At 41.8% G+C, this 14,431-nt stretch overlaps 1 protein-coding gene across 1 annotated transcript in view; it reads right to left on the bottom strand.

The window, feature by feature from the left end:
• PDXK (pyridoxal kinase) overlaps nt 1-14,431 on the bottom strand; it is a 79,026-nt gene that overhangs the window by 20,587 nt on the left and 44,008 nt on the right. Inside the window, exons 3-5 of the mRNA XM_019487209.2 lie at nt 9,253-9,357; nt 7,816-7,899; nt 5,100-5,146 (exon numbers count right to left, since the gene is read on the bottom strand). Coding sequence (XP_019342754.1) covers nt 5,100-5,146; nt 7,816-7,899; nt 9,253-9,357 — 236 coding nt within the window. The remainder of the gene's footprint in view (nt 1-5,099; nt 5,147-7,815; nt 7,900-9,252; nt 9,358-14,431) is intronic.

Here is a 14,431-nt window from a genome sequence, read left to right as displayed (position 1 = left end):
GCTGGTGAAGAAATAGGAATCACTGGAAATAGGGGAGAAAGGTGCAGCTCAGCTGTGGTAGTAAAGAGGAAGTAAAAATGTATGTAATGTAGCGGCTCACCATGACTTTAAGGAGTCGGTGCCGAAGGGGATCGTGTTCATCAGGCATGGGCGTATATCTGTTTTGCAACCTGTGTACCATGGCACAAAAGTGTGAACAGGTGTGCTGCAGAATTTTCCCATGGCAATGAGCTATGATAGGTATGAAGATGGGGAATGCCTTAATAGGTGTGCCGTGGAAAATTTTTATTAATGTAAGTACCCCTTGGGCTGGGGAAAAGGTTGAGAAACATGATATATATTCAGAATACGATATATTCAGATATATTATTCAGATATGGCTACACCCATCTATCTTTGTGATAGGTTCCCATCAGCAGCTTGGCCTTTTGGCTAAATTCAAATGTAGCATTTTTGGCATCAATGAGAGGGTGTCAGGCTTGGCTCTGCCTCTCCCAGTGTCAGTTCCCTGTGGGAGGAATACTTGCCCTTGCCCCTTTTTTGTTTTGGAGCTTTGGGCGGGGTGGGGGGGGGTATTTTTTTTTTAAGGGCGTGCATAAAACTAGGTTCCCATCAGCATGTTTGCCTAATACGGGTCATGTACTTTTAATAGTAAGGCTCAGTGTTGGCTGCATTTAATCAACTTCATAGTTGGTTTCCTTTACTGAGCCTATGCTGTTTTCAGCAGTTCCAAAAATAGACACAGTATTTAATGTGTTTTCCTTGTACAAGACAAGGGTCTTTTTATCCAATGCTGATTGGGGGAGGGAGGACTTCATCTTGTATTTGAATAAATACATTATATCTGAATACATAAAAACATAAAAATAAATTACATGAAACGTGAAATAAGAGGCCATTTCAGCTTCCATGATATGAACAGGATACAGACATTAAAACTAAAGAATTCTTTAACTGGAGGCAAGAGTCTAACATACCAAATGGATTTTTAAAATTTATTTTACTTTGTTTTTTTTATATTAGGACTTTATTGGGATCTCTTTCTAAAGCATCTTACAGGAAAGTGCCTGATACTTTCCACTTTCTTGTCCTTTCTCTATGCCACATTCCCTTTTATGAATGTCTTGACAGCTATAGCAGCTGCTGATGCTGGAAGCACAATTCTTCCGCTTCTTAGTGTGCCTGCTGTTTTCTTGTCAAACTGGTTCCAGCTACTGCAGGAGTGGCAGAAATCTAAGAGCACCAGCAAAGCCACCCACTCTTCCTTTTTGACCAATTAGCTTTGTACTTTTACTACTTAAAGCTGAAAGCAAACTACTGTTCCTGCAAGTTTCCAGTAACTCACCATTCCCCAAGTACCCTATATGTCTATCAAGAGAACACTTAAAAGAGGGAAAAGGAAGGAGGACTGAAGAGATTTTGAGTCAAATTAAGTCTTGATGTAAATGGCAACAGTATTAGAAATCAAAGTTGCTGCAGAACAATTGAATTTTGCTCTATTAGTTTTCTAATGTTGACTAAGCAAATAATGTATGCTCAACAAATATTAAAAGCCTACCAGCCTGTGTGTGCTTCAGTCCATAGACTGAAAAGAAAAAAAAAAAGTATAACTTAACATTCAGGCAATGGCACGAAAACCCTATCAGTGTGCTGGAGTTTGCTTAGGACAGTTTTGTGAATGTTTTCATTCCTGTTGTAACTCAGATTCAATGATTGCTAATTAACCTGAGTTAATTAGCCCCTTTGGAACAAGTTTACCTGGGTTAACATTCTCCATGCCTTAGTTACCCATGGTGGCTAATACCTCCCTGCTTCCATTTTCTGGTCTCAGCTGTTACACTTTTAGATGCCTTCAGAGACAATGTCTGTGTGTTCCCCACCTTCATGAGGCTCCAATCTCAGGTGTGGCCTCTAAATGCTACTAGTATATAAATACTGTATTATCTTGAATATCACACCCTGCCCCCCTAGTAATGTACACTTGTTTTGGAAAGGCAGAATGAAGGGGACATAAAGACATTTCCAAAAGTATAGCCCCTCAGAGCAGAGACGGAGCCTAATCTTCAGCTCACTCACCCTCCCCTTTCCTTGTGAGGCAAAAACTACTATCTTAACTCTTTCACAAATGAATCATCAACAGCTCTTGGGGTGCTCAGCCAAAAGCTGAAACTGTAGCTGCTGCTGAAGGCTAGACTTCATGAGTGGATCCAGGATTTTGAAAAGTGCTAAAAACAGTCTGCAGGGCTATGAAATAGGAGAAGAGGGACAAAGAGTAACTAACAGACAGACAGCAAAATTGAGGGAAGATGCACTAGCTTGATTGGTGGAACATCAAGACCATGAAAAAAGAAGAGAGGGTCGTTAACACTTGTGGAGTGAAAAGTGATTACAAGATCTCTGGTCATTTATAATGAGCCATGAAGTCAACTGGCTCCCCCAGCACTGCCTGAACAGAGAAACCACTGCTGCTTCTGGGTGGTTGCTTTTAAACTTTGGATGGAGGAAGAATTAAAGGGGGGTCCACCCATCCCACTGCACCTGCAGGTCCCTGGATCAGCCATTGCTAGAGTCCACTCTTCCTTCCATACAACTGCTAGAGGGAGGAAGAAGAAAAGCAGCAGCAGCTATCTTTGTGAGCCACCTTACACTGTGAGCCACACAAATGTTGATGTGTGCTAATGCTAGCCTGAGTTTGGAGCAGTTGCACTTCAGGCCAACAGAGACCTAGAGGAAGGAAAGCTAAGAAACTCTCCCACTCCCATTCTGGACTTCCTCCCTGCCCCCTGGGGTTTCCCCCTGCCTCTTGCAATCTACCTCCTTTAGCCCCCATCATCTCCCCTACCTCCTGCTCCCTTTAGCCCCCATCCCCAGAGCATTACTTACTTGTGGATGCCTGTGCTGTCTGTCTGTCCAAGGGGAGCAGGCAGAGAAGGGTTAACCAGCTTGCCCTGCTGCTGGTATGCTGCTCGTCCAGCCCAGAGAGCAACAGCAGCTGTAGCAGTCATTTAATCGTTCCCTGCCTGCATCCCTGTGAAAGACAGCACAGGCAGCCACAAGTAAGCAGGGATGAGGGATGCTGGGGATTGGGGCCCAGTGGGCCCGATTGGAGCCAGCAGGGGAGGCAGGGACAGGTGGGGCGTTTACACTAAGGTATAGCTCAGAGTGGCTAGGCCTTACTGCAACAGGAGCTGGGTAGTATGGATCAGAGATAATCCTGCCCCAGAGTGGTGTAACTTTCTGCTGCATAATGAGTGCTTAAAATCAGGTTCAGGTGTTAATGTGCACCCAATACAGGTGTTAACAGCTCCAGGAGCCACCCAATATTACCATGTAACAAGGCCCTTACAGCATGTTCATGCTTTTATTCTGGGCAGAAAAATGAGCTTCCCTGCTTATGACATGCACCACAATTTTGGAACGGCTAATTTGGGGGGAAGCTACACATGGTATGTGAGTAAATACATTATATAAAGGAGCTCATCATTGAATCTTCCTTTGGGCCAAAACTCCCATCAATGTATCAGGCTGGGCCAGCACATTATATGCTGCCCATGAGTATTAAGGTTAGCCAGCACCTTGCAGGTACACTAGACTAGGCCCTCACACATCAGTCCCGTGGGGCCTGTTGAGTTTGACACCCCTGTTCAACAAAGACAACAAAACCAGAACAGGTGCAAAAAGAAAAAAAAGAAGGTCAGGAGAACAGAGTACCAATTTTATGAGAAGAGGCTAAAAGAGCCTAGATAAAATAAAACCTAATAGGGTACAATTGCTCTAGGTAAATCACAGGGGCTAAGTAGCAAGGAAGAAGACAAGTTATCTTACTTAAAAAACAAACTTAAGTGGGCATAAATGGGCAATGAGTAATCAATGCCAGAAAATAAAGTGACACAGACTTCCAATACAAGTAATGGGAGCAAAAGACTTCACTCATCTTAAGTTGGAGTTTAATCACTTTATCAATGAAATTGCATGGTGCGCTTGCCTGTACGCCTTCCAGTCCTGTGCCCTTAACTGATTAACCAAGAACATAAAAGATAAGCTTTGGTGTATGGCCAGAATTCTCTGTGATGGTTGTTTATCAGAAAAAAGTAACTCTTAAAACAGACTCAATGTAATTTTACAGTGGCACCTCCTCACAGCCAGTGTTCTCCTCTTAGGCAAGAGGTGGGGGGGGGGCAGGCAGGAGCACTGGTGACCCCCCTGAGAGCGCTGTCCAGGGAGTGGGGGCACCAGGAGAAGCACTGCTAGCACTTCCTGATCAGCGTGCGCAACTGGTGGGGGGGGGGGGACACGACTCCCCCCCCAGTTGCTAGCTGGCCACTGGGGGAGCAAGTGCCCCCCCTGACTCAGGAGGCACCAGTCTCCCATGCAGTAGCCATTTTTTCTGCTGTCTAGCAAATAGAAAGCCAAGGATAACACACCCTGTACTAGTTGTGAACTGAAGTGAGAACACGCATGCAAAGGCAAACCATATTGCTATTAAGTGATAAGCCAAGTGCTACTTTATGTGGCAAAAATCTAATAATTGAGGAGACAAACAAGAAACATATTAGGACCAAGAACAGTAGATAATGCATTGAAAGTGAAAGCCAAGTGAAACACCACAGTTGTCATTAGAAATTTAGATAAACATCAATATCCAATTGTTTGCTTAACAGTAAATTAAAACATACCATAATGCCTCGTGTAGATGAACAGATGGGCACCAGGACCTTTAGGCCACCTTGTTCGAGCCCAGCTCAATAGCCGTTTGTTTGGTTTTTGGAAATCATTGTGAAATAAGTCATGTCCATCAAGGTGCTAATACTCAAGTGTTAACATCACACAGACAGTGACAGAAAAAGAACATGCTGAGGAGCAGTGTGGGAGATTTTTTCACCAAGATGGTCCATATACTGGCTGTTCCGTGGGTAGACAGTAGACTACACTACCCAGAACTATCAACTCAACACCCTTTACAAGCACTGAGTTTATTTGCATGAAGTTAACAGCATTGTAAAGGACACTTGAATTCAGACCCAAACTTGAGACAGGTGACTCTGTCTTGGCGCACACAGCTCTCAATGCAAGCATGGTTCAAACAGAGGGTTACCAACCATAGAGCCTTCTCCATTCCATTTGTCACCCATCACTGGATCGCACACTGCAACAGAGAATACATCCAATTTTAGAAACCAACAAGGATCTGTGAAGTAAAAATGCTGCTAAGAACTGCTAGTAGGTATGTTACAACCTATCCGTTTAGTAGCTCTCATCTTCGAAAAACTGCCACACTACGCTGGAGCAGAAGTTTGTAAACTGGCTATCTACAGCCTGTGGAGGAATTTGGGTGCTATCATGAAGAGGTGTCAGGGGTTGTAATCAATCACCCTGTCCACACTGTTTAATCTGCGGAGATGGGGAGGGGGGAAAAGGTGTTGTGGTATGAAAACTCCTGCCTTGGATCTGAGCTCTAGAATATTAGAACACTAGGCAGAGAGATGAGAAAAGTTAATGTTTATACAATATTATAAGCAAGAAGAATTCTTCTTCCAGACCAGACCTGGTAAGCACATATTTGGCATGATAAAAAAAAATAGTATTAAACTTGACATTTTTGGCAATCTCAGTATCATAAATAATCATAATACCCTACTCAAAGTAACCTCAATTTCAAAAGAGTAAGAACAGTCCTAGCAGCTAGTAATGTGTGCTAGAACCCCAAAACTATCCTTGGTATTAGAATTAACTATTGAAATAAAAACATTTCATAGTCCTTTTTTACCAGTCAGCCCATCCATACTCATGCAGGCTTCTGTGGATGTCAGTGGGAAACCTGGCTTACTATCTTCCAATGAACAGAAAGAATGTTAAGAGTCCAAGTGACTTTATCATTTGGCTGCTTAAATTCTGCATTTCTCAGACGGTCCACAGTTAAAGTGGCTAGTTTCTAGTTTCTGTTTCTAGTCTGTTATATTTTTTGGATGCAATGCCCAGGCTGAAGGCTGTTACCTTAATAAAACCTCAAAAAATGTTTTGTTAAAGGTTTAAAAAAGAAAACAAAAGAAAACATGACTATTCTATAAAGATTTTTCAAAAAAAGTTTTCTTTCAAAAAGAATGTAAAGCATAAATTGTAGGCCAAAATTTAATGTCTAAGAAAAACCCAGTTCAAATCATGTTAGCTAAAGCCATGTTTAAATATTTTTGTTGGCTTTGGCCAGTATTTTTTACAATTTTTTTATTGTTAGAACATGCAATCTCCCCAAACATGTTCTGTATGTTCTCTTTGACATGGTATAAGTTACTTTGTAAACAGAGCCACTGCTTCAAGTCCTGGAACAGAGGGAAAATCATATTATAACATTTTATTTTCACTTATTTTTAATAAAGAACAGGTTACTGCTTAGCCCTCTCAGATACATTAAACAGTTTGCAAAAAAAAAAGCACTATACCACAATCAACCCATCTACACAGTGAAAAACCATGTAGGCATGTCTCCATCACCAATTATTTAAATATGGTTCTGGATAACTAAGCTGGAAGTACAACTTTGACAGGATCATTTGATTTCAATGTAAATAATACATATATTTAATGGTATTTACAGAAAAAAAGTTACAAATAGAGATTGATCTTACTTTACAGATTAATTTAAATAAATTTAAATAACCTTGTAGATTATGTATTATTGTACCACAGGAACTGTCTGTTACTTGTATTGTTTAAAGCAGCGATGCTCAACCCTTTTGCCCTATGGACGGGATGGATGGTGGCCCATCCCTCCGTGGGCTGGATCCAGCCAGTGGGCAGGCACAGCAGGACCTGATTCAGAAGTGGGGGAGAGCAGGGGCATGACCCAGCCCCAATTCAGCTGCATGGAGGGGGTGGGTGTAGGGCCTGGTCTGTCGCCCAGTCCTGATCCAGCTGCATGGTATGGGGGGAAGACACCTGGCTGCACAGGACTTGGGAACTTGGCAGCAAGGGAGGCAGTATTAATGGTCACTGCTCCCCGCTGCCAAATTTCTGACCTGTGTGGAGCTTAGTGGGCTGGATGCCATGACTCTGTAGGCTGAATTTGCCATGAGCCAGGGGTTGGGCACCACTGGTTTAAAGCAATGGAGGCCAACCTTTCTGGCAGATGTGCCACAAATCAGCTCTGAATCCTCCTCAAGTGCCACTCTTTCCCCTCCCTGATCTGCTGCTCTGCTTTCTGATTCCTGTCCTGTATTCCCTGACTTATCTGCTACTTTGCCGTCTGCTCCCTGTCCTATTTGCCTGTCCCCTCCCCTCCTGCTACGTGCCACACAAGCTACCTGTGCCACTTGTGCCACACATGCTACAGGCTGGCCACCCCTGGTTTAAAGTATGTTTTAATGCCTATATTATCATTACCAGGGCTGCTGTTCAGATATGGCCCGACTGATTCTATGAAATCACTGCTCTGCTTCAGAACGCTACCATGCTATTTGACACCTCACTAGCCAACATGAGACGGTTACGATTTCTCAATCTCTACAAGCCAAAGGCAGTGATAAACTCAACACCAGCATACCAAATCCATAATATGAACACAATTTTATTAGGCATGGATGGCATGATGTGAGAAAAGTAGCACAAGGAGCCAAGTTATATGAAAAAAAAAAAAAATCCCTCACCATGTTTAATAAAGTTAAACTGACATTCCCCTGAAGTCTCTGTGCCAAGAAAAAACACAGCAAGACACCGTTATGAAATTCAGGATAGTATCACAATACTGCTTTCATCCTAAAAGATTTACACAGATACACAGGAAATAATGAAGTTAAAATGATTAAATCATCAAATCCTTACCATATACTAAGTTAGAGTTCTGTTGTTTCAACTCTTTAACAATATCGACTACCATGCCAAGGAATGATGTGTCCCTTGTGTAGCCTTTGGGGAGAAGAAAAACTGGCAGTTAGTTTTATAGAGCAATACCTTAAAGAATCACCACAGTAATTATATGCAGAAAGTTGCTCACTTCTCAATCCTGGAAAAATGTAGTCCCGTTCATTTAAGTTTCTCACACTTTAAAATGCTCTGAGGTGACTGGGAAACGAGGAGCAGGATTATTAAAACATCATTTTAAACATTTTTTATTTGAAATTTTTAACTGCTATAGCTACTCCAGCAGAAGAAGATGCCTCTAAACTGTTCTTTGGAAGTACTCCATATGAAACAGTTTGTTGAAAGCTCCTACAGTGGCATGCTCTTTTTCAGGCTGCTCAACTATAGAATAACCCTTCTCCCAGGAGAAAAAATGTACAGGTGCCTTTCAACCACATGAAATTCATTTATACTGAATTCCATTACTCTGCCATGAAGTTTAATGTCTCCTTTTACCGCTGGGAGCTCCATAAAAACAGAAGGGGAAAATAATTATCAGATATGCAATACCCTTCACGCCAGGATAACTGTTATGGGATGATAATCCCAGTTGAATATAATTAAACTCTCCCATTATCCCTGGCTTTAAAACATCTCCTACATGCGGAAATCATGTAATCAATCACATCTAGCAATCAATTTCTGCTTGAGTTTTGTAAGATGAACTAAACTCAATGAAGTGGAACTCATCTAATAACAAGCCACAGAAGAAGAGACTGTATTCTTTAATTGGTAGGCAGCTGATCACAGACCATTTATTTTTCCATTTAAAATGCCTCCTACAGAGGCACCTTGCATTCACATGCACACGTATACCAAGCCTCTGTGTTAAGTGAAATAAGACACTGCCCAAGACTTGCTCTACACACTTAAAAAAGGTTAGAAGACCATTATATGTATACAAGCAACATTTCAAGGAGTACAATGACAGGGTTGAGAATAGACTGTGAGCCATCCAACTCTCCATTCTATTCTCATCACACTCCCCACCCCAGCTCCCATCAGAGATCAAAGAAAGAACAGCACATCAACGGGAAAAAGGCCAATCTTTTAAACTGCAAATCAGACATTATTGCAGATTTAGGAAGGACATTTCAAATCCATACTACTTTAAAATAAATGTAAAAACTGTGCTGTGGAGATGGATGAAGATGTGCAGGGATTAGCTGACCCAACCCTTCACAACTTTAGGGCTGGATACAGCAGCTGTTCTACAATATGACCAACACTGAAGTATGAAGTATCCAGTTGTTTTTGCAAGAGGAAGTTCAAGGAAAAATGTGATTACCTGGGTTGGAATAAGGCAGCACCTCTCCTCTTGCAAAAATAGCATATCTCCAAGGAAAAACAAATACTGACCTGTGAGTACATAATCATAGTGGTTGACGTTGTTCAGCTTAAGTCCTTCATACAGTTCATGAAGTTCATCTGAATTTAACACCTGACCCTTCCAGTGGGCGTAACCTGCAAAAGGAAAGCCAAATAATTTTGTAAAGGAAATTATATCTATCAGGGGTGTCTAACTCATCTGGCCCTGTGGACTGGAAGAGCAGGGCAGAGCCAGTCTGTAGACCAGGGCCAGAGTACAGAGACATGTCATCCATCCCACAAGGATTCCTTGGGTCAGATATTTGGGGTGGCAAGACAAGCAACAGATGCTGAGACTCCAGAAACTGCAGCAACTAACGTTGCCACCACTTGCCCCACGGACCAGATGACATCGCTCCACAGGCCTTATTTTTTACATCTCCAATGCATATTATATAAGCAGGAATATGCTATCCATCAATTTCCTGATGACACTCCCATCACCAATACTGCTTCTGTAAGAAATTAGTAAAGTTGTCCTCTACAGAAAACAATGTTGAGAACGTAACTAATCATCTTTACCCTTCTGAAAAGGAAAGGTTTGTGAAAGGGGCCAGACTAGACAACCCTGGATATTTAACTCTTCCACCAATCAGAAAAGAGAGAAATCACAACCAAAATGCAAGCTTCTCCAACCAGCCCCGATCTTAAACCATCTCTGAGGCAAGATGTTAGTTTCAGTCTTCATTAGATGGTTAGGATCACATATAGTATTTGATATTTTACATTATACCAATATAATCTGATAGCAGCCAGACAGCTTGATGACAGGTTTATTTGGCAATAAACCACCTCTGCAATTTGAAGTAATTCTGAATCTAGCATGCATACAAAAGAATGCATGCCAGACCCACTCTCCCTCACAATATTATGGTAGAAAGGAGAATCTCCATTTACCTCAGAAAACAGGCTAGTGCTTCAGTTTATCGGGAAACACTATTTAAATATCGCACAGAGAACACAATAAAGAGAAGGTTGCACCCTAGATCAAAACTATCTGGTACTCTGTGTTAGAAATACAGTCACTGTATAAAAACATTGACATAGGATGTTCCTTCACTATAGGACATCATGTAATAAGAGAAGGCTATTCTCCAGGAACAGTGTGTCCATACTGGAAGCAGTCCAATGGATATCATTGTAGATAAAGAAACATTTCTATGGATAGAAAAAATAAACTATCCATACCCTTATCCTTATAAAGACCTAAGAGTCACTGGAGCTACGAGAACTTGTTTTGGACTTGGTTTAACCTAGCTTGAAGTCAACGGAAAGGACAAAGGGCTTGAAGAGACCCCCCAGACCTGTTCACTGTATTCAAAGTAAGTCCTTGCCCAAAGGATCCACAAAGATCGTATTGCCAGATTCTTCTCTCACACCACAGCCGAAAGCATCTTATTAGAAAAATCCTCTACAACATGCCATACATCAGAAGTAGGGGAGATATGGGCACCACCAGTGCCTTGCCACTGAAATTCTCTGCTATTAATTAGACTAACGTGCTCAGATGATCCAAAGAAAAGGATCATGTCCTACATAATAGAAAAGAGCAAAAAACCTACAATCCCAGCAAACCTGACTTTCTTGACCCCCAAATCTGTCCCACACAATACCTGAGAAATTATTAAATAGCAGTAGGAATTCCAGGACATCCTAGCCAATATCCAGTGTTTTGAAAAGGAAGGAAAAATAAGACAAAACAAAATAAAAACCAGAAGCCAAATAAAGAGCATTTATGGAAATAAAAAAGTGTCTTCCTGGGCCCTACCAGTTGACAGCAGAAGCCCTGAACCATGTGATTACCAGACATCTCCTACACCAAGATAAATTTCCTTTCAATGCCAAGACAGGGGTAACCAAATACTTCAACTCATATATTGTATGACCCAATTATCCAATCATATTATCCCTTTCATAAGAAGTTCAGCTTGAACTTTCAGGCCTTCCTCTCTGAGGCACCATAAACCCTGTAACTGTCTCCCTAAATGGCTGAGAACCTGCTTACTGAAGAGACTACATCTGTCACCCTATGCCATACCACCAAAGCCCTCCTTCCCAAGCTGCAGGTCTCATTTGTTTTTACAGATGGGACTACCTCCAAGAAATCTGCTAAGGACTCCTCAAGCATGAATTCTTTTTCACAGACTTAAAATGAAGCAATCTAAAATGTGCTGTCCTTGACACTGTGGGGTGTGAAAATACAGTGTAACCCCAAAGCAAAAGATGATTACCAGAGATTGCTGCCAAATGTACTCCAGTCGTCTGGACTGCTTCAGGGTAAGCAAATAGTTCAGGATAGCTGGCAGGTAGATTAATAACAGAGAGTACGGCTGTTCAACTACCCAGAAAGCAACCTCTTCCATTTCGCTGTGCAAACCATTCTGGTAGAAGACCTTACTGTACAGAAACCAAGCAGAAACAAAAAGCATCCCCCCTTCTCTTCCCCCTCCCACTGTCCCCGACCAAAAGTGGTTTAGGCTTCTCATCTAAGGCTTAATCTCTAAAAGGAAGTCATCCAGCTAATATCTAAACCAGCGATCCTCAACCTGAGTACTACAAGAGTCTTTCAAGGGTGCCACAAGGTACCATGCAGTATTAGCACTGTTTGGTGTGCCAAGACCTACATTTGATTCACAAGATAAACCCAGAGACTTCAAAAAGGAATCCATAGTGTCAAAAGCCTTCTAACCTGTTGTGGTTGTTCTGAGATCTTTGCAACATAAGAACTGCTCTAGTATTGTCCCGCAGTCAAAAACAGAATGAAAACTAAGAAGAGGTCATTTCCTGCTTCTGTAAGTGAAGACAGTAGCACTAACAAGGTGCTTATACATCTTCCACAACCCTTTTGGAATGGGTTAGAAAAGCTCAGCAATTCTCATGCAGTGTAATGCCACACCACCATTTTATATTAGTCAGTGCTGAGCATTCACTCGTGTAAGTTAGGGTATTTGTTTTGATTAATGAATTCAAAATATTTGCAAGAACTGCCAGGCTCATTAATTACAATATTATGGTTATTCATGCATGATTTTTCCATTTTGTTTAAAAAACGTATTTCCAGTCACTTTATTTATTATGCCCTGTAGTTTTTTAAATGGAATGCCTCTAAATTAGAGGTTGGTAATTATTTCAGCTGCACGGCCCCTTAATAAGTTTTGGTGAGCTGCTGAGGGCCACACATGCACAAAATCTTTCAGAAGACAGCCTTTTAACAAAAAACCCCACAAATATACTAAAAATCAAACATCTACTATAACATATTTTAATTTTTTTTCAAAAAATAATTTTTTCCCGATTTATGTTTTTATAAGGAGCGTACATAGAAGTGATTGCGTAATAGCTCAAAATAAAGTCTCACTTTTATATATTGTGTGGAAGAGTGGGGGAGGCTGCCCACATACCAGGTCATGGGAGCCAGCCAGGGTGGGGGGAGGGAGAGGGGCCAGGGGGCGCATTCATTAAAAGGGGTGGACAGGGCTGCTGCAAGTGTCATGGATTGCCATTCTCAGTGCATCTTCACACCTGGCTGTTGGTGATGGATCTCTGTTATCTCAGAATTGGAAGGCTGCTGCTAAATAAATTCATCCCTTCAAAGTGGAGGTCTCCTATAGGTAGGAAGCTACCTAAATCGCACTGGAATTTCTGCAATTCCTTTAATCTTGTTCTTTTTGCTGCCTCCCCCCACCAATTGGCAGAAGGGCCCCAGTGGCCCTGCCACTTGTTGCTGCTCAGCCGGGAGGCAAAAACCACAGCATATTTAAAACCACATTTTTTGCCTCCCAGAAGATCAGGAGCCCCTCCGCCAATCAGCGGTGGGGGGTGGCAAAAGGAACAAGATTATAGGAGCCTCTGCACAGCGCACTTCCAGAACAATTCAGGCAGATCCCTATTTACAGGTCTCTGAACCTCCTGAATATGGAATGCCTGGAGCTAAGAAGAACATCTCATGGTAACAGTGAGTGTCATAACAAGGGTATCAAGAGGAGCCTTAAGCAAAATTTCTTGCTGTAAGCTGGCCTTCCAGTGTCTTTAGTTTGTCCTGATCACCTTTTGTGGTTTGCCTAGTATGCTTGATAATTATAAAAGGTAAGAGGCCTACCAATGCAGATCAGCCTCAAACAAATTTCTCAAAATGTGAACATTACAACATGTTAACCCACTTCCTCCAATTTGCTGTGGGTAATGCATGGTATAAAAGCCTGCTCTAGATATCACTGGTATAAAATGAGAACAAAACATAATTTTGATATTTGCAACCAATAAAGAAAATACTTCATTTCTAATTTTGGCAACAATTGCTAAGTTAACCAAAAAAGCTCGTACAAAAACAGGCAGACCCTGATTTAGAGACTTCTCAGGAGGGAAACAGCTCCATTTGGGATGTAAGTTAAGAGAGGCTATGAGTCCCAGCAATTTTTAGCATAGCCAAAAAACCCTCATTATTCAAGAGTTGTCCTGTGTATAGACAAATGGCTGCTTCAAAAACAGGGAGTCTAAAGGAAAGTGAACTCTCTCTGTAACATTAATAAATTGCTTTACAGCTATAGTGACAAAAATTAATGTTGTTAGGAGGTAGTATCTGAATGGCTAGCTCAACAGGCAAAAGTAATCAGACAAGCTACCATCACCATTAACCCTGGCTGTGTACACACATTCAAATAATCTGGGAGAATTCTCCCAGGTTTGTTCTCATGGTAGAAAAAAACAAAAGCAAAAAAACCTTACCTAGAGTCACATGTACAGACTTCCAAATACTGAGGCCCTGAAGAGTAGAGAGCTTGCAGTGCTGACACTGTGCAGCTGGGAAAGGATGGCAGGGGGGAAGACCATGTGCAGACATCTCAGCATGCTCTTCAGACTCCTTTGGCAACAGATGGCAGCAGTGCATAGGCAGTCCTGACTGGCTAATTCAGACTGCCCACTGTTACCCTGTGTTGTCAGCATATACAGACATTTGCTCTCCCAGAAGAAACTTTCCTGGAAGTTACTTAACTCTTGTTGTCCCCAGGCTATTTTTCTCCTGGAGCAGCCACTTTTACTCTGGAGGAAAAAAAACACCTAAACATCTGTATACTTACGGAGAAAATGAACATCTGTACGAGGCCACTGATGTCCAATGCCTGGTCTTGACCAGGAAGGTAACTAACACTTTAAAAAAACCCTGACAAAC

Source organism: Alligator mississippiensis, chromosome 1 (assembly GCF_030867095.1).
Source record: "Alligator mississippiensis isolate rAllMis1 chromosome 1, rAllMis1, whole genome shotgun sequence".
Classification (NCBI taxonomy): Eukaryota; Metazoa; Chordata; order Crocodylia; family Alligatoridae; genus Alligator; species Alligator mississippiensis.
The sequence above is the reverse complement of the archived record's forward strand: the minus strand, read 5'-3'. Positions and strand labels throughout refer to the sequence as shown.